Below are 19,927 nucleotides of genomic sequence, written 5' to 3'. Positions count from 1 at the left end.
CTGACACCCAGATTTTCTGGAACCCCCTTTTGTGGGGGGAGGAAGTGAAACTCCTTAAACTATTTTAGCACATCTCACATCTTGACCACCTCTAATTTCTTTTTCTTTTTTTAAATCTCACCTGTGGACCAGTTTCTTGATTTTAGAGAGAGAAAAAGGGAGAGGGGAGAAACATCAACATCAGTCAGCTGCCTCCTGTACACGTCCCACCTAAGGGTTGAGCTGAGACCTAGGTAAGCGCCCTGACCAGGAATTGAACCTGCAACCCTTTGGTGTACTGGATGTTGCTCCAACCAACTGAGCCACCTGGCTTGACTACCTCTAATTTCTAGAGCAGTGATTTTCAACCTTTTTCATCTCGTGGCACAAACCAATTACTAAATTTCTGCGGCACACCAAAAAAATGTGGGTTTTTTTGCTGATCCAACAACAAAAAATTGATATAATTTTGATTCATTTGAACCAGATGGCTATTGTCGTGTTGGCTGTCGACACAATAAATGTGACGCATTTAAACAACGTGTAACATATTTTTTTAAATATGACAGTCTAAGAGAAAAGAAGTCAGTGCCCTTGATTGCACAGTCAGGTGTGCATGTTTTAACAACTCTTGTGGCGTACTGGTTGAAAATCGCTCTTTCAGAGCAAAGCTTTTCACCATCACTCAATCTGCTTCAAGGCTCAGCATTCGCTCAAGGCTCCTTCACGGGACAGGAGGCACCATGGGCCTGAAGGCTGGAGATACACAGAGACAGGAATGGCCCATGGGTGACCCAAGTTAACAGGCAGGGACTCTAAAATGACAACAGTTAATATCTTCAAGAAACAGGAAGAGAGAGAGAGAGAGCAGGTAACACCAGGCCCCCCTGAGGCTCAGGTGTGGCACCCACGGCCCCTGGTACCTCGGGCTGTACCACCTGATTCGAGTCTGGAATGGGCTCCCGACATCTGTGTGTGGTCTGAGCTTTGCCCGGGTCTTGGGCAGCCCTGAGGCCCCAAGGTGGCCTTGGACCAGGGCTCCCTTGAAGCTGTAGCCTGTAGTCTGGAACTCTGTCCCTAAAGCCTGAAGGCAGTTCCTGGGTCTGACTTGGGAAAATTCCCCCACCATCCGGAGAAATTAGAAGAGGCCAACAGCCACATCCTGGGGCACTGGTGACCCCAGGGCCCCACAAGTTAGTGTCAGTCCCTAGTCAACACAGGCCACTACCGACGGGTCTGGAGAGGTGGCCATGACTCATGTATGGTAACCCATTGAAGGGCTTTCTGTGTTAGTGCTGTTGACGGGCAGACCATTTCCAAGCCCGGCGTGTCTGTAATCGACAGCTGGTCACTGGAGCAGTTAATATTATGCTTTTCAATAAAGCAGGGAAGTTAGGAGCCCGTGAAATTCCATTTATCTGCACCGAGCAATCAACTCCAGAGCCAGGGGCTGCAGTCCAAGTCATTGAGGTGGGGCACGCAGGGCTACCAAGGAGGGTGGGCCTTTGACCTTCCCGGAGCAGAGCCGCTAGAGAATAAACATGGGTGATCAGTGGGAGAAGTAACCACAGTTCGCGTGAAAATGCTGAGCAGTTCATGAAGAAGTATCTAAGTCTCGACAGAAGACACAAATTATAATTTGGATGCAAATCAAGGAAGCTATTTGATGAAGATCCTGCTAATCGGTATAGGGTTTTTCTCTTACAACTGTTGTCTTGTGAGGGAGGCATCACCCTGGGGGCATCACAGCTGAGCCAGCCTTCCCCCCTCTCAGAGCAGGTGAACCTGCAGTGTGACACTGGCGTTTCTAGAGGGTGGAAAGGGAGGAGGGGGAGGGGTGTGCCCTGGAGATGCAGGCACACAGGTGCCGTCCTCTGGCCTCTCACCCAGGGCCTCAGGCAGATCCCCGTGGCAGGAGGTCATGGGAGTGTCTGGGGCAGTGGACTCCTGTCAGGCCTCCACCATCCAAAGGTCCTCAGGAGAGGGAAGGCCTGGGGCTTGGGCTGGCGGCTGCCACACAGCAGGACCCCAGGACTGGAGAGGGGGTTCCTACAGGGGGTGTGAGATGCCCCAGGACAAGCATATAGCCAGGAAGGCAATAAGGTTCACTCAGGTGACCCCCAGACCTGGGGACCACAGACTGGCACACACCCAGCTAGGCCATAGCCCAGGCCTCCCCCTCAGGGCAGAATCAGCCCAGGACTGGCTGCTGGGCCCCATCTGGGCCCTCTGAAGCCTGTGAACAGAGCTGTCCTTAATGTGTTAATCGTCTGGAGGAGGATCGAAGTCTGCTGGTACTCGGGAGTTGCTGATGGCCACCGGGCCTTTCCAAGTTCATGCACCCCTTAGTTTCCCTGATCCCTTTACTGATCCCTGGGGGTAGAAGGGCTGTCAAACGACAATGCAGCCATCCCTGCGAGTGTGCTGTGACGCAGTGAACTGAACCCACAGCCTGAGTCCAGCAGCTACCTTCGCAAGGAGGGCCTCCCCTGACGTCTGCACATGCGGGAGAAAGGGGTTGTTTGTGCTTTACCTCCCAAGAGGCAAAGGCCGTATACCTTTCTGAGTCCCAGGTGGGTGGAAGCTGGACTGTCTCACTTGGGTCAGAGCTGATGGGACCTGCCCCAAGAGGCCGGGAGAGCCCACAGGGCCACAACGAGGCTCGGGGGGTAGCTCCTGAGTGCCCACCAGCCACACCTGCCAGCTGGCCTCCTGGACTCCCAAGCAGGCAACAATGGGGACCCCAGAGGCCAGGTGGGGGCTGTGGGTGTGGTGAGGAGGGGCAGGGAGGGAGAAGTGGGGCCTCACCGCTGTCCCCCTAGGGTCCCCAGACTGCCAGCCCCTGGGTGCACCTACAGATTCTCAAAAAGGGCAAGCCAGGCATGGCCCACCCTGTTGGGGGACAGGGACAGGAGGTGATGGCCACAAGTCAGAGGGCCCAGTGGCGACTGGGGAGATAAGTGTGGCCAAGGGACATGGCTCTGCCACGCTGCTCACTGAGAGTTCTGGAAGAGGCCAGGCTGGGGGTTGTTGTCACAAAGTCTGCGAGGCCCACAGGACACTGAGGAGCTCAGAGGGCAGAAGAGAAGCCAAGGCTCACACGGCCCAGCGGAGCGGTTCCCGTGCCAGAGCGTGTTTCAGGCACTGGGCCGTGTGGAGGAAGCACACGCTGTCCTCGGCTCTGCCCAAGTGCCCACCTGGGTACTCATGCTCTGCATGAGGCACCTGGGTCTGGGCACCGCACGGGCGGCCCCTGGCTGTGCCGCCCACTCAGTCCTGGACCAGACCCGGGGCTGCCAGATCTGCAATCTGTGTCCCAAGTGGTGCGGAGTGTTCCAGTACTTAGGTTTTTCATTAACTTAAATTGCTTTTCCTCCCAATTAAAGCACATTAGCAGACTTTTCTTGTGTCTAAAGACCTGTATGCTGGGAGGGAGGGGTTCTGGAGGAGGGGGCAGAGGCAGGCATGATGGGCAGTGGCAGAAAGGTGCCCTGAGAGGTGGCAGAAATCACAGAACAGGTGCTGAAAACTCCGGGGCCCCGTGTGTATGCGGCATTTCACCCACAAGCCCTTGGAGTAGACACCGTGATGCGCACACTCTGACAGCCCTTCAGAGGGGCCACAGAGCCCCTGACCAGGCTTGGAGGGGGACAAGCAGGAGGGGTTCAGGGGAAGGCACCCTGGGTTCACCTGGACTTGGAGGTGTTGGATCCGAGCCTAAGCCTGCCCAGAGGCCTCCTTTCCCCAGGCACTGGGTGGCCTGAGAGGGTGGAATGCCCAGGATCTCAAGGGGCCATCCTTGTAGCTACACCACAGTGCCCCGAATTCTTGCCACAGATAAACACTCAAGGTGGAAAGCACAAGACCACATGGCTGTGGTCACAGCTTTCAGCGTCTGCTTCATAGAAGCCTTCTCTGTCCAGCTGTGTCCTCCTCAAGGACAGGGCATGGGGGGTGCAGAGTCACGGCCCCGAGCCTCCCTACCTGACTGAACGCCTCCCAGGAATTGGTCCAGGTCCAGAAGTGGGCCTTGTACTGGCTGAGGGTGACTGCCATCAGTGTGTTGCCACGGTAATAGAATATTGGCCTGTTAGGGAGGGAGGGAGGGGAGGGTCAGGTGATGTGAGGAGCTTGTGGGCACGTGGTCAGGGCTGAGGCTTTATGGCAATGACCATGCCGAAATCACACAGGCACCCGCTGCAAGGCCCCTGAGGCTGCGGGGCGAGCCCACGGTGTCCATCATCCTCGGCTTCAGGAGGCCCGACACTGGATGGGGCGGTAGCAGATGGTTGCCAGAGCTTGGCCCATCCAGGGGCGGATGGCTCACTGGGCCCACAGCCTCTGGCACCTTCCCTACCTCACAGTTAAAAAAAAAAGAGAGAAAAGAACATAAGCCCATCTAATCCCTGCCTTAAACCCAAAATGAGTGGCAGGTCTCAAGCTCAAGCTGAAGAGAAGCTGACTCTGGACACGAGGCACCCTGGTGCAGAGGAGGAAGGCAGACACAGCCAGGCCACTGAGGTTTGTGGTAGCTGGTCACTCCAGCAGAGGGATGTTCCCCCTGCTCCCACGGTCAGGGCAGAAGTGATGGACCTCACAGGGAGAATGCATCTCATGCTAGAAGGTTCCAGAGGTCTTATCTCCCGTTGCCCCAACCAGCTGGGCAAAGAAACAACTCTGTCAGCCGGCTCTGGCCCCGTCACTGGGTCACTTGGTGCTGGGAGGCTGGGCAGGGGAGGGTATCCAGTGAGAACTAACCTGTCCATCAGCTGGCCCTGCAGCATGGTGGGGAGGAGATCAAGGCCATCGATCACCCTGTCGCTGGGTGGCTCCAGGCCCGCGAGGGACAGGCTGGTAGTGAAGAGGTCCATGATGCTGCCCAGCTGGTGGCTTACCTGAAATGGACACACATGGCCACTGAGGACACCCTGCCCTTGTGTGTGTGTCCCGCCACTGTCCAGCTGGATCTACAGGGGTGTGTACACTCATACACATACGTACTGGCAGTTGCTCCCTTACAATGTGCCCACACGTGAGGATACGATGTGCATGTGTCTGCACACACCCAGCCCTGTCCACCTCACCCGGCCTGGCCCCTACCCCACCTGACCCCTGGCCTCCCAGAACCCCTCGTGTGCCCGGGTGTCTGGCTGAGTGTGGCCACCACACGACCCTCCTGCCTCAGCGCCTGAGAGGGAGGGATGACTCTCCTCATTGGAAGAGTGGCCTCAGGGACATCACACAAGCTGTCTGACCCCAGACGGGCAGGACCCTGTCCTGTCCCCCGTGCTGAGCCCTGTTGCTGCCCAGTGTCTGTGAGTGGAAACCAGACAGAAAGGAGCAGATGCAGCCCCTCCCCCAGGGAGCCACCAGGAGCACTGTCCCACCTCAGGAGGCTGCCCTCTCTGAGCCTGACTGTCATGTCATTTTAACTCTGACGCTGTGAATTCCCAGTTCGGGTACAAGTGCAGGTAGAAAAAAGACCCTCGAGGCCCAGAGCAGCGTGGAGAGCAAGGTGTGTGGGGGGACAGAAGGGGAGAGTGGATGGACTGGGGAGGGGGTGGGGCTGGCCCTTCTCCCAGAGGCTGCACCCGCCACACGTAATGGTCTAATTCCACAGAGCCGGGGGAGGTACTCGCCTTTCGGACAGGCTGAGGGGCAGACCGCTCCTGCCCACGGGGTCAGGTGCACACCTGCTTCCTGCACATGGCTCTGCCTGTCTGGAGCCCACCCGGCTCTTTCACTGCTGAGTCTGGGTCTGGGGGCAGGAGCCGGGGCAGTGGGGAGAGCCCGGAGAGCCTGCCGGCGGGTCTGGCAAGGCACTCACCCTTCGTTCCCGCTGCCCACTGAGCACGTGAGCCACTGCCCAGCTCAGTACTTTCCATACCCTGGTGCGTACTTGCTCCCTTTCCTCTGCACAAGGAGAAGCTTTAGAAACCGTGCACACACGTGATGGTCACTTGTGTCACCTGTTCTGCAGCCCGGGGTGGGCTGGGGCATGAAGGTCAACATTTGGCTCAAAAAGTCTGAAGCTGGGGGAGGGGAAAGAGGCTCCCCTCTCTTCTCACTTTTTTTTAGGAGGAAGTAAGGAAGGGAAGGAGGGACGGGGCAAGGAAAAAAAGAAAGAAAAGGGAAATCCAGATACTTTAAGCCCTCTGGAAGAATAAACGAGGAGGCGAGATTGCAGTGCTGAGTGTGGGAAGGAGCGGATGTCTGAAGTCCTCGTATCAGCACAGGCCAGCTGTGCGCACTCATGGAAGATGCTTTTTGAAAAATAGACACTCTCAATTTGCACGTAATGCCTTTAAGAAAATGCAATTTGTCTGCCATGGGCCCGTGGCAGAAAGTCACCGAGGCTGTTATCAGCCCTTTCAAGACTTAACTCAGAATCAAAAGGCTACAATTAATAAAGCCACCCCACCAGGCGTGAAGGGGAGAGTGAAATATTTGAAACTGGTTGGACAAATGGCAGGGTGTTTTTAAATAAAATCCTCTCATAGTTATCACAGGATGCAGGCCTGATAGCCCCGTCTAATTCAATTTCAGTGCATGCCGTGAAACACGGTGGAAGGAAGGAGGCTGAACAAGCAGCTCTGTGCAATGTTCCTTCTCCAGGGAGCAGGGCCCAGAGGAGCGGGGAGCCAGGCAGGCAAAAGGCAAAGGATCCCAAAGGCTGGAGATCCCCTGGGGCACAGCAGGTGGGGAAAGGGGTCCTAGGAGAGAGGCAGTCGGGGGGATGGGTGGGGAAGGAGGGTGGGCTCCACCCCCCACACCTGGGGATCTACTTTAGCTCTGCCACTTGCTAGCTGGGGGTCCCTGACAAGAGACTGCCTCTTGCTGGCCCTCAGGTGCTGATATGCAGAGTGGGGGTGATGGCGGTGACAGGCTCTCCGGGCTCTCCCCACTGCCCCGGCTCCTGCCCCCAGACCCAGCATTCGGGAGTGAAAGACCCGGGTGGGCTACGGACAGGCCCAACCCGGTCCCGTTGAATATTTTTCCTTGTCAGGGGTGTCCAACCCGGGACCCATCACAAAATCGTAAATTTACTTGAAACACTGATCTTTTTTGTGATTAGGTGTCGCAGGGTATTTAATCTGTGGCCCAACACAACTCTTCCTTCTTCCAGTGTGGCCCAGAGATGCCAAAGGGTTGGACACCCCTGCCAGAGAAGGCCAATCAGGCTGTCAATCAGCTGACCTTCACAGGGGCTGATCCTAGGTCCCTGTGAGACAGGATAGTGAGAAGCTAGGAAAATTCCTTGGGAAGTAGAACAGGGAAACTGAGGCAGATAGCTGGACACAGTGGCCTGGCAATTTACAGCCAGATGCAAAAGGTCACCTCCCTGAAGATAACATCCCAGCCTCAGCTGTATTTCAGCTCCAGGCCTAGAAAAGCAGCAAAACCAGGTGGGCAATGCCAAAACCAACTACGATGACTGAAGACCCCCTGCCTCTCTCTGACCGATTGGTGGGGACCATGACCCTGAAAGAGCATCTGGAGAAGTGGCGAATGTTCTCCTACAACTGTCCCGAGACCTCTCCTAAGATTCCCGCCTGCAGGGGAGAGAGAAAAGCCTCAAGACAAAGGACTCAGCTTGCCATGCTCTCCTTCTGGGGAGCAGCCCCCACTGTTCCCTTTACCTTCTTCGGCCCCCACTTCTTTATTCACAGGCACAGGTCTCCTAAACTCTGGGCAGTGGGCAGCTTGTCCCAGGCTGATCCCCTGAACCTGTACCTAAGACCCCTCTTCTCTGACCTCCCAGTGAGCTCAGGCAGCCCCGCCCAGCCTCTCCTGTCGCTTCCTCCATGCTGAACCCTTCCTTGTTTCTGTCCCCAGCTGTAATAAACATGCCCTCAGAGCCACCTGGACTCATGTTGTGAAATCTCTCTTACATGAAGTCAAGAGCCCACACACTCCAGCTGGCCCTGGGCAGCCCCGCTCAGGGCCAGGCCGGTGACACCTGGGTGGGCTCAGGGTAGTCAGAGGGTCCTAACACTGGGAGAGGGGCAAGAGGGCCAGAGTCAGGGTGACAGGGTGACTTTGAATGGCCATCAATGGCCTGGATGATGGAGGGAGGGAGGGGCCAAGAGCCAAGATGCTAGAAAAGACGAGGAAGCGAGTTCTCCCCAGAGCCTCCAGGAGGAGCCAGTCCCAAGGCCCCTGGTTTGAGCCCCACCTCCCAGACTGAGAGAGCACACAGGTGTGTGGCTCCAGTCCTTTGTCACAGTGACTGTTCCAGTGGCAACAGGACTCAGAGGCCCCTCAGGGTTTCTGCTGCGAGGACTGGGCTGACACCAGCTCTGTGAACAGTGTTCTCTGGGGAAGCTCACTAGAAGGGGAAAGAGCAGCCGAAACAGTGATCCAAAGGATTACAAATGTTAGTCTGGACACCTCAAGGGTGTCTCAGTCAAGGTGCCTGGTTACAGAAAACCTCACACTATCAGCTGCTAGGGACTGAGGGCTCTGAGGAGCAGGACACACGCCACCTCACCCAGCAGGAGGACGACTGGGCTGCCCAGCCCTGCGGTTTGCACAGTGTGCTGCAGGCAGACCCCAGACACACGGTCAGGCTGCCATGGTCCGCAGAGTGTGTCCGCAGAACAGTGGCCTGGGAGGTGAACTTTGGAAACAAAGGTTCTATGGCCAAACAAAACTTAAAAAACTCAGCTTGCTCTATTCCCCTCCCAGCAGTTCACTGTACTCACCAGTACACCGAGGAGGGTTTTGACAGGTCCTGTGGGAAAGAAACTGGTTCCACTCAGCGGTGCTCAGGACTGACCAGACACCTCCTCCCCCGACGGCAGCCACATGCACCCCATGCCATCAGTGGGAGGCTTCTCTGGTGCCCACCCCGCGCACCCTCCACTCACTAGCCATCTCCCTCAGGAAGCGCCCTGCTTGGAGAAGAGCAGCTAGTGGCGCGAGCAGGCCCATAAGGGGGCCACGTTTCCACTCCCCAGAATGACCGCAGGCCTGGCCATGTGGCCAACCTCTGACTCACCTGGCCTGCCGGGATGTGCCCAGGCCACCACGCAATCGCAGGCTCCCTCATTCCTCCTTCGAATGTGGTCTGCTTCCCGCACAGGAAGGGGCCATTACTGCCTCCTGGGGAGGGAGAGGTGTTGCCCATTAGCTGTCTCTGAGTCCCCAGGGCAACACACGTTCTGCTGGGCACTTGTGTGCACTTGGCCCCACCCAGCCTTTGGAAGGTGTTGCTGCCGATACAGCGAGGCACCGAGACTATCACGGAGGTGGAGGGCCGGCCACAGGGTCAGAACACCTTGAGATGGCTCTGACCCAGGCGACAACCCGAGGGGTTCTGGTTGCACATGGTGTCCCATTTTTTTCTGTCTTGAGATGAAGAGCTGGAAAAACTCAGCTCAGAACCGGAGCACTCAGAACTGCAGAACATGACTGCTCTTGTGGGCACAGGATGCAGACACGCCTCCAGCGGAGCCACAAAGCACACCCTGGTACAGGCCACCCGGACTCCCGCTGCTGTTTGGGCGTGACCTTTCTTAAATGTTGGTGCCTGTGAGCGTCCACATGTACTTGGGGTTGGGGGGCCCAGTCCCTGGGCCCCAAAGGGGTGTCCCTCTGCGATGAGATGCAGATTAATTTCTGACAGGCCCTGCTGTGAGCAGGTGGTCCCTAAGCCACCATCGGGGGAAGTGTCAGAGGGCAGAGCCCCAGCCCTGGCCGACTGAGCATCTTGCGGGCTCCCGGAACACAGAGGCCGGTTCCTGAGGATGAACAGGGTGCTGCTGCTGCAGCATGAACCGCCCAGGGCTCACCGCCGGCCCCTGGGAAACAGAGAAAACACACTACAGCAGTGTGTCTCTGACAGGGAGCTCCTTGGGCCACCCCTGCACTCGAACCTGAACACCACCTCCATGCGTCGGCGCGGGCAAGTCTCAAGGGAAGAGCAGCGTCGACATGTGAAGGACAACACGGGAATGTGGGCAGATTCTGATGTGTGAGCACAGGGAGAGTGAGGCGACAAGCTGCACTCTCCGCACCATGTGGAGGACTCGCTCCTCCTGGGAAGTCGGGGCTCAGGGTGCTGATGAGGGCCTGCTTTCTCCCTCCTTCTGTTTCTCAGGCTGGGTGGCAGGTGCGTGGATTTTTATATCATCATCACTTGGACTTTAGAGCTATACACAGATATCTCTATCCACATGTGTCATTCTATACTGTAGAAATGAAGACTATGGAGATTAAGCTGAAGCCTGTGCTGGGAGTTTGGTGGTCCCAGCAAGGCTGGGCTCTCAGGGGACGGCTTTTCTGAATGTCCCATTTGGGGGCCCGCAGCGACATCAACATTCAGCTGGCTCTGGGCCTTTGCTAGGAGATGGGGGTCTACCCCTCTCCGAGGCTGTCAGCTATAAGAAGACAAAACCCCCCAGAAGTGGGGCTGGCCAAGGATGGACCACACAGCAACCGTGGGGCCCTGGACCAGCTGGGCCTGGACCCGGAACTGCTGCTCTGTCTTCCACAGGGTTCCTTCCTGACCTGAGCCAGCTGTGCTGTTCCTGTCAATTGAAATCCTGAAGCCCCTGAGAGGCCCTGAGCACAGGGTCTCCCAGTGCCTGCCCATGCAGACCTGTCCCTGGGGGGTTTCCTGCTGTCTGTGGCCTCCTTCCAGAGCTGTCTGAGTGACTCAGGGCCCTGTGCTGGCCCCAGCATTTTGTAAGAATGGGGTCAAAAGATAAGCGACTACTAGGGTGAAACTCTAACAGGACAACAAAATGCCAGGGTGCGCACGGCCGGCTCACTCTGCAAGGTGGAGATCGGAGATCACTGAAGGAGCTGGGTCCGGGGGCCTCAGGAGGCCTGTAGGCCCAGCTGGCCTGGGCACAGAGACTCAGAGCAGGTCTGGGGGCTGTGGGGGCTCTGGGTGCTTCCATCAGCCAGCACTGTATGGGTGGGGGCTTGGTCCCTTCCTTCGTAGACAGCACCCCTCAAGAGGCTGTGGGGGGCAGGGGTCTGGGCTTGGCTGTCAGGGAGGCTGGGAAGTGTGTCTGCTGCATTTTTAGCTTCCGAAGGAGATGGGCATTGCCACCACATGCAGGGAGGGTCCCTAAACTTAGAAAAAGAGGCAAATGTGGCTGATTAGGCACATGACAATGGTCACCATGTTTAGAATAAAAATGCTGATGGAGAACATCAGAGCTTTACAGAAGAAAGCCCAGAAGTGACCTCATTCAGCTCCTAAATGTGCAGGAGGCGGAAATGACCTGCTCCCAGGGCCAATCAGTGGCACAGCTAGGACAGGGTGAAAGTCCTGGCCTTGGTCTCGGTCTTCCCCCACTGACTCTCCCTCCTGACCAGGCACCTCTGGGGGAGCTGAAACAACAGACAATTCAGAAGAGGGACTTGGGAAGCTGCTGTTTCACACTGACACACCCTTCCTGGGCCAGAAAAGGCCAAGGTGCTCCAGCCTTTCCAGGGAGAAGAGTGGGTTACAGAACATGGGTGCTGGCGGGCAGCCTGCCAGTCCTGTGAGTGACTAGGTCCCAGCCAGTTCCACAGGGCAGCTCTCATTGCGCCTCCTTACATCTTCGCCTACTAGACGCGGCCCTAGGAGGACAGCGTGCATCTCCCTTACAGAGCAGCGCTCCCAGGGGGAGAGTGGGCATCTCTCTCATGGTTGGGCCCCCTGGGCCGAGCCCCCTTTATGCTCTGCCCCAGGGGTGGCTGAGGGGACCCCAGAGAGTGTCTCGGGGGCCAGAGTTCCTGAGTGCGGCCTTGTCTGGGGAGAGAACACTATGAATACCTGCCTTGTTTGGGAGCAGAAATGAGGGCAGCACCGTTGTCAGATGTGAAGAAAACAAACGTGTTCTCCGTGACCCTCAGGTCCTTAAGAAGGTTCAGGATTTTCCCCACGCTGTCGTCGATCTCCCGGACAGCATCCCCATACCTGTGGGAAAGATGGAACATTCGCCAGGTGCCTGAGGGCATCAGCGTGATCAAAGAGCAGTTAAATCATAACTTCAGGGATGGACAATGACACGGACTAGCTAAATTCCCAGAGGAGGAGGAAAGTTCAAGTTCCCCGAGCTAGTCTAGGAGAGAGCTGACCACACTACTATAGTATTCCTCCCACTAATCCTGGGCTGGTAGATAGCTTCAGAGGCACAAATGCTTCTCTTTTTCTACGATTGATCATTAAAAACATGGGTAGTATTGAATGCCATGTCCCTGGAAGTAATCAAGCATGGCTGAACCTCCCAAAGTGTGTGTGTGTGTGTGGGGGGGGTGTCTATGTCTCTACGACCAAGGACTCACCGTCCTCGCTGACTAGTGCCCAAGAAAGGCTTAGAAGCATAAACAGGTGCATGTGTGGCGTCAATGGCCCAGTAGAGAAAGAAGGGGTGCTGAGCTGCCTGCTGCCTCTTAATGAAATCCAGAGCTTCCTGAGGAGAAGAACACAGCACGTGCCTTGGCCCGGAGGCTGACCCTCCCCCACCCCAGAGCCTGCCCGGCCAGGCTACTATTACCTGTAAGTAGATCTGGGTCAGGTTGGCTTCTCCTGTTTTTGTATTGATTGGAAATTCTTCATAGAATCTGAATGAACAGACCCAACCAGAAATCAGATTTCAGGTAAAGAAAGCCTCCTCTCCATGACTTCATAAGCAAGCTCACAAGCCTTGTTTAAGAGAATGATGGAAATGTCCAGTCTATGAACAAATGAAATTGGAAGCTCACGCTGCTCCTGAGGTCATGGTCAAAGTGGGGCTGAGACTAGGCAACATCTGGGAGAAGGACGGGGAGCAATGAGAAAGGACAGACGGACAGCGAGAGAGAGGCAGGCAAGAGGCGGATCCCAGTCACTTGGACCTGGGGTGACTTTAATGTGTGGGTTTTCTTTTTGAGGCAATACAAATATTCCAAAATGAGTGATGGCTGCATGGTGCTGAGAATATACCAGAAAGCACGGAACCGTATACTTTAAATGGGTTGAACTGTCTCATGTGCAAATTCTCTTAATAAAGCTACTATTAAAAAAGGTAATGAGCGGCCCTGACCAGTGTGGCTCAGTGGGTTGGGCGTAGTCCTGCAACGTGAGAGGTCACCAGTTAGGTTTTGGTCAGGGCACATGCCTGGGTTACAGGTCCAGTCCCCGGCTGGGGTGCATATGAAAGGCAAACGATCAATGTTTCTCCCCCTCTCTCTCCCTCCCTTCCCTTCTCTCTCTAAAAATAAGTAAATAAAATCTTACCAAAAATAAAAATAAAAAAGCAACAAATGGGCCTAGTGTCTTAGTCTACTGATATATAATGAGGTCCAACAAAAAAATTAATAATGAAAAAGGAAGAAACAAAGATGAAGCCAAGTAAGACTCGTGAGAGACCAGGGTCCCACCTGGCATGGCCATGCTCAGGCACCCCAGTGCCGGGCACCCCACTACCGGGCTGCGGGCAAGACCAGGGCTGCCTTGGGCCCACCCAGCCTTCAGGTGGTGATTTACTCTTGGCAGGCTCAGAAGCAGGTTTCATCCCATCAGGCCCTCTGTGATGATGCCGATGTCCTCAACACCTAGCGTGCAGCTGACACATCAACTTTGGGAAGGCAGAAGGCAGAGGGCCTTTGGAGCTGGGGCCCAGGACCTGCCAATGGGCCGCATGGACCTGGGCCAGGAAACCGCGTGAATGGCTACTGTGTGGACAAACCTTGTTCTGGAGAGCATCTTTGACTCTCATATTTTCTTTCTTTTTCTCTTCCTCTTTTTCTCTCTCTCTTTCTCCTTCTCTCACTGTCCTAAATTGTTTATTAGGGAACAATTTTACAAACCATAGAAAGCTCCTATTTTCTGAAAAGGTCAGAGACCCCCTAGGTGTGGCTGAGCAGTAGTAGCCCAGGCCACGAAGGTTCGGGGCAGGGCAACGAGCTGCCACAGCAGGGCCCAACGTACTGGGACACTGGTGCTGGTGGGAAGGTGCTTCCAGAAACTCCGTTTAGCTCCTGCGGAGCCACCGGGGCAAAGCTGCTGGGTTCGGCACCAAAAGGCGAGAGGGAAGGGACTGTTACCTGCCGACCATCTCCCAGTCCCGGTACACAGGGATGTTGGGCCTGGCCCTGTTGTCATAAGGTCCAAAGTGACAGTTGGGGGATCCAAACCACTCATCAAATCCATGCTTCAGGGGGTGGAACTGAGGCCTGTGGCCCAGATGCCTAGGAACAGGAATCCAGGACAGTTCAGGAAGCCCCGCATGGGGACACCCCAAAGTTCCGAGCAGCAACACTCCATGACCTTCACAGAGCATTCAATGAAGTAAACATTTCCCCAGCACCTGAAGTGTGATAAGCCTGGCACAGAAAGACCTCGCCCTTAAGGCGACGTCAGGACCACCTGGCCTCCCCCAGTGAACTCTGCCAGGTTGACAGCTAAGGGTCAGGCTGCAGCAGGACCAGAATGGGCTGCTGCTGCTGGCCAGCTCAGTGCTCCAGCCAGGCATGAGGATGGGCATGACCAGAAGAAAACACAGCAACGTGTCTACCGGGTGACAGCTGCCAACTGCTCAGAAACCCAGATGCCGGCTTGGAACGGAGTGGCTGACTGCAAGCTCCTGCCACACACTGCGGACGCCAGGCAAGGCCGAGAGCTTCTTGCTGGGTCGTGCTCTGCTCTCCCCTCCTCACATGCCCCTTACCCTTGGGGGCACCTAATATTGGGTCCTCTAGCCAATGAGAGGTGCTGACATGCTCCCATCTGAATCAGGTTCCAGTGGTCGTTGAGCACGGCCCCACTTGTTCTTTGGAATATAGGGCTAATAAAGGTAGTTCTGGAGCACAGTGGTTCTGGGTTCCGGCCCTGCAGAGGGAGCCCACCCCACCCTGCAGAGTGGATGCGTCTCCTACATTTTTGTTTGCAGAAAGCTTCTCGCAGAGACATGTTCAGAAAGCTGCATCCCTGGAGCAGAGGGTCCTGTTCCTCTGCTGCACTTGGGCAAGCCCCATTGTGACCACTCAGAGGCCNATAGGGCTAATAAAGGTAGTTCTGGAGCACAGTGGTTCTGGGTTCCGGCCCTGCAGAGGGAGCCCACCCCACCCTGCAGAGTGGATGCGTCTCCTACATTTTTGTTTGCAGAAAGCTTCTCGCAGAGACATGTTTAGAAAGCTGCATCCCTGGAGCAGAGGGTCCTGTTCCTCTGCTGCACTTGGGCAAGCCCCATTGTGACCACTCAGAGGCCCTGCAGTGGGTCACACAAGTGGTATAGTGAGCTCGCTATACCACTCAGGCACTCAGTCAGAGAGAACACAATGTGCAGCAGTGAGGGAGGCCGACCCAACGCAGGCCAGAACGCAGCCAGCCAGCCTGACTCTGGGCAACGGTAAGTGAGTATCTTGGGGCCCCAGTTCCCCAGTGCTGGTTCCAAAATGCTCTCCTCTGCACAGCTGCCTGGTGCCCACCTTGGGCCCCTCCAGCCTCTCTGCCAGGTGCATGTCAGCTCTGCAGGGACCTCTGTGCTTTGTGCTGTTTATGAATTGTGTCTTCTCTGGGCTGCTGCCACAGGCCCAGTCATTTCCAAATGCCTCACTCTAGCACTGGCTGTGTGACTCTCTTTTGTTCCCATGTCCATTAGCTCAAACGGCCTTTGCTTAGCAGAAACACCACCCGAGGTCCTGTTCATGCTAAGCTGTCAATTCCAAGTGCTCATTTCAAAAGAGGAGTAGGGCCAGCCCTACCCAAAGGCAAGCTGGGTCTGTATCACATCGCAGCCTGCTGGGGCTCAGGGCAGATGGAGCAGCCTCTGCAGGAGACCAGACTCCATCTACCCCTGGCCTTGGTTAGGCTGAGGAAACCCAGATCCGTGGTGCTGGGGCCCAGAGGCAGGATGTCAGGGCAGTCGCAACCATGCCACCCAACATCCCCCTACTACAGACGGACCCCCACTGAGACTAGGAACTCCGCCGAGCCTCCCAGATCCCATCCCCACTCTGGCCATAGCCGCCCTGACCCTGGCCCACCCACCAGCACTGTGTCCGCCTCCTTGACTTCACCCAGAGCCACTTCTCTGGGCCCTGCCCAGCTCTCTTCTGTGTCTGTGCTCCCCTCTCCTCATTCCATTCCAGCTCTGGCTACCCCGGTCAGTGACTATGAGTGGGAGGCTGGGCACTGAGTTCCGGTCACTGGGGGCTTTCCCTTCTGCCAGTGCAGCCCTGACGCGGCCCTGGCAGGCCTCACAGCTGGCCTCTGACAGTTTCCCTGGGCCTTCCCGGTAATGCTTACACGGGGTAGGCAACAAGGGCTCCCTCAGCCCAGTGAGCCTCCACCAGCCCTGCCGTGCAGCCACCACCTCCTCTGAGCTCGCCTGCTTGGCAGGCAGCTCTCAGCTTGTCTCAGGAGGGAGAAAGTGTCAAGATCACTAGGATTTTCTGACGATTACTCTCCCAGTTTCTGTACCTCAACTGTCCCTGAGACGACCATGCAAAGAGCAGCCGTTTCCAAGGGGCGCAGGCAAGGCATTCATCCTTGAGAAAGGAATACTGCTGAGTGCCAGAGCGATTAAGGGAAGAGGGTTTACAGCGTGTTGAAAATCACAGAGGGCTTCCTGTAGGAAGTGGGCCTGCTGTTTCCCAAAGGCCTCAACACCCAGAAAAGAAAAGAGGACGTCTGACCTTTACGCCAACCCACTTAGGCATCCTCAGGGAGTAAGAGACAGAATCCAGTTAACCTGCTTTAAACAGCGCAAACACCATGTGTGGTAACGTCGGCTTCTTTAGTCGTGATCATTTAATGCCAGTGACTCCGTACTACATGAGCATGTGACGATTCTCTACCTACTATTAGCTGCTGCTTCTTTTTCTGCTTCTCAATGTTTTTTATTCCAAGATTTTAAAAACTATTATAAAATATTTCTGAATGACACAGAAACACCTCTGTAACCACAGCAGTCTCAACACGGCTTCTTCTGGGCATCCCTAGTTATAGGACTTCTGTTCAGCCAACGATGGTTCTCAATGACGGCTGTTCTGTAGTTCAGCTATAATGCGATATGGTTGTGGGAGGAGGGGAGCATGTTGACCTACCCTGCCACCCTGACCACTGGTTGCTTCTGCATTTCACCACCAGCCAGAGCCCTTGTGCTTGCTGACAGAGTGCGTCATCTACAGCAGCACTGTGGGTGTCATGGTGTGGCTCCTTTGGTGACGCTGTGGCAGCAGGCAACACAGGGAGCAGATGGAGAGAAGGGACAGGTGGCTGGGGTGTGCAATATTTGAGAACGATGGGCTCCTGGCCCACACTCCATCCAGCCTGGAGGCGGGAAGCCCCAGTGGTGCAGCCACCCCAGCTTCTAAGGGAATGCTTCAGGCATCTAAATGGACCTGGAATCCAAAGACACTATTTCCCACCCAGGAGGTTTCCCTGTTTGGAAATGTTTAGCAATGGCCCTGTGTGAACGCGCCCAGCTGGGCAGGTGTCAGGACTCACCACTTGCCCACGATCTTGCTGACGTAGCCAGCCTGCTTCAGCAGCTTGGGCAGAAGGAGCTCCGTGTCTGGGATCCCACCCACGATCTCCTGCGGCGTGTAGGCTGGAAGAGCACCACAATGCGTGAAACCACCCATACTCACAGAGCAGGCTATGCTGCAGAAGGTAACGGATTTGAACACTGGCCTTTCGGAGTCAATGGGAAAAGCCCCGGTGAGGAGCTAACACTGCTGGGGTCTTCCAGGCACCTCCCCAGAGTCAGCACAGTACTGGATGGGGACGCACAGGGCAGACTGTACCCCCTTACTCCAGAGGAGCTGGAACTATCAGGCAGAGTCCCCAGCCCCTGGCCCTTCTGCTGATTTGCCCAGAGGTCTCCGGAAAATGCCCTAATGCCATGAGGGTCCTGCTCATGCTGGGCTCCCCTCTACTTTCCATACTACACTTCTCCAAGGGCTGTGCCCTGCTAATTTCCCAGTGCCTGGCTTCCTCTGGCAGCAGCCCCTTGCGGGGGTGGCGGGGACAGCGTGCCCAGCTCACAGGCTGTACTGGGCAGTCCTGGGACAGGACGCAGCAGGGAAGGACCAGGGCACAGTGCTTATCAGCCTTGGCCACCCTCCTTAAAGCAGGAGGCAGGAAGGAGCTCTTTTCAGAGCCCCTAAGACCTCACATTAATCTCACCTTCCTGTCTACTTGCCTAAAATGCACAATTTTTTATGAAAGTGCTGCGATCTGTTTTATCCCAGACAAAGCCCTTGACCATGGGTAGTCGGTGCTGTTCTGAGGAAGGAAGGTCCCATGTGAGAATGGGGGACAAACACACCTCCCACCCCCTCTGCTCCTCAGCCTCCCAGACATTCAGCACAGCCCCGTGCACACACACCGTTCCTGGCTTGCCCATTGGTGGTGTAGAAGCCATTGCGAATAGGCAGACGTCCGGTGAGCAGGGCCGCCCTGGCTGCGTGGAGGGTGGAAAAAACAGAAACACGGTGAGAACACATGGCATGGCAGGTAGTTCTGCAGAGTTTCCACATCTGTCAGCCTCCGAGTTGGGTGGGCAGGCCATCCCAGCACTGACTGGCTCAGGGGGTCCACTGGGGAACTCTGGCCAGGCTCTGCAGCTCAGCATGGTCCAGCCCCCGTCACTCTCTCCGGTTCCCAGGACACCGAGTAGTGGGGCCCACATGGCCCCTCAGGTGCCACCCCAGCATTCATTCTCTTCCTCAAGATTAGCATTTCTGTAGAAGCACCTCAACAGCAGTGGTTCTTGGGGGTAGTGGGGGTGAGGAGGAATAGGCTGCCACAGCCCTGTGACCCTGACCTCCCTCCCCATGGTAGAGAACCACTTCCAGGCAAGTGCTTCTGAACAAGCCATAGCACTTAGTACCTGGAAATCAGCACCACCACATACAGCGACTTTGGCCTCAAAGATCCTCACAGGGGACAAGCCCTCGGTGGCCTAAGGCCCTGCTCCCACACAGCCCTGAACCCAGTGGAAAGGTGGAACATGCCTGCCTGACCTCCTGGCCCCCGGAGGAAATGTGGTGAAGCTGCTGCCTTTGTCAGGACTGTCTGCTCCTCATGCCGCCCTGCAATGGCCCCATGCCTATTCACTGGTCTGCTCTCCTCTGCTGTACTCACCCCGCTGCCTAAGCCTGTGCCCATGGGCTAGCCCTCACTTACATGGTGAGCACAGGGGGTTGGCCGTGTAGAAGTTTGGGAAAAGCATGCCCTCAGCGGCCATCCGGTCCAAATTCGGGGTCTCTCTGGAAGGCTCTCCATACACGCCCAGGTCACCCCACCCCATCTGCAGGAAAAAGCACGGACAGGTGGAGTGAGTCTCCTTCTACCTTTGGGGTCTGGGCCCCAGAGCTCCCTCACAACCCAATGCCTGGCTTGGGCACAGAAAGCATGGGCAATGGCTGAGCTTTGGGGCTCGGCTCCACCCTGGCCTTGGCGTGGAGAAGCCCTCATAAGTCTGTTGCGCAGGCTGAGATTTAACTTCTCCCCACAAAGCTCAGTGGAGTATGGCCATGTGACCTGGCTGTTCCACTCCTGAAATATACACCACATGAAACCACATGCGTGTCTACAGCAGTACACGCTGGCCCAGAGGGAACACCCCAGTGTCCATTAAGTGGGCATAAATAAACACAACACGGTCTATCCATCTGGCGTGGGGTTGAATAGCAGCCCCCCAAATTTATGTCTACTTGGAAGAACCTGTGAATGTGATCCTGCAAGGAAGTTCAGATGTCACTAGCTGAGGTGAGGCCATACTGGGGTGGCGTGGGCTTCAAGCCCAGTGACCAGAGTCCTTATAGAAGGAGGAGAGACACAGACACATGGGAAGACAATGGAGGCAGAGACTGGGGCGAGGTATCTACGAGCCAAGGAGGAGAGGCAGGGGAGCTGCCCTCTGAGTTCAGGAGAAACCAGCTCTGCCAATACCCTGTTTTCAGACTCTAGCCTCTAGAGCTGGGAAAGAAAAGTTTTCTGTTGTTTTAAGGC

General features: G+C 55.9%; 1 protein-coding gene across 1 annotated transcript in view; it reads right to left on the bottom strand.

The window, feature by feature from the left end:
* The window catches only part of GALNS (galactosamine (N-acetyl)-6-sulfatase), a 32,721-nt gene that overhangs the window by 5,180 nt on the left and 7,614 nt on the right, over positions 1 to 19,927 (bottom strand). The window contains exons 2-11 of the mRNA XM_037040171.1: positions 19,100 to 19,223; positions 18,300 to 18,374; positions 17,417 to 17,519; positions 14,011 to 14,154; positions 12,480 to 12,546; positions 12,268 to 12,395; positions 11,760 to 11,899; positions 8,981 to 9,084; positions 4,738 to 4,874; positions 3,964 to 4,066 (exon numbers count right to left, since the gene is read on the bottom strand). Of these exons, the coding sequence (XP_036896066.1) occupies positions 3,964 to 4,066; positions 4,738 to 4,874; positions 8,981 to 9,084; positions 11,760 to 11,899; positions 12,268 to 12,395; positions 12,480 to 12,546; positions 14,011 to 14,154; positions 17,417 to 17,519; positions 18,300 to 18,374; positions 19,100 to 19,223 (1,125 nt within the window). The remainder of the gene's footprint in view (positions 1 to 3,963; positions 4,067 to 4,737; positions 4,875 to 8,980; positions 9,085 to 11,759; positions 11,900 to 12,267; positions 12,396 to 12,479; positions 12,547 to 14,010; positions 14,155 to 17,416; positions 17,520 to 18,299; positions 18,375 to 19,099; positions 19,224 to 19,927) is intronic.

This window comes from Sturnira hondurensis, unplaced genomic scaffold (assembly GCF_014824575.4).
Source record: "Sturnira hondurensis isolate 20B ecotype Veracruz unplaced genomic scaffold, ASM1482457v3 Scaffold0002597, whole genome shotgun sequence".
NCBI lineage: Eukaryota > Metazoa > Chordata > Mammalia > Chiroptera > Phyllostomidae > Sturnira > Sturnira hondurensis.
This window is presented reverse-complemented; position numbering and strand designations above follow the sequence as displayed.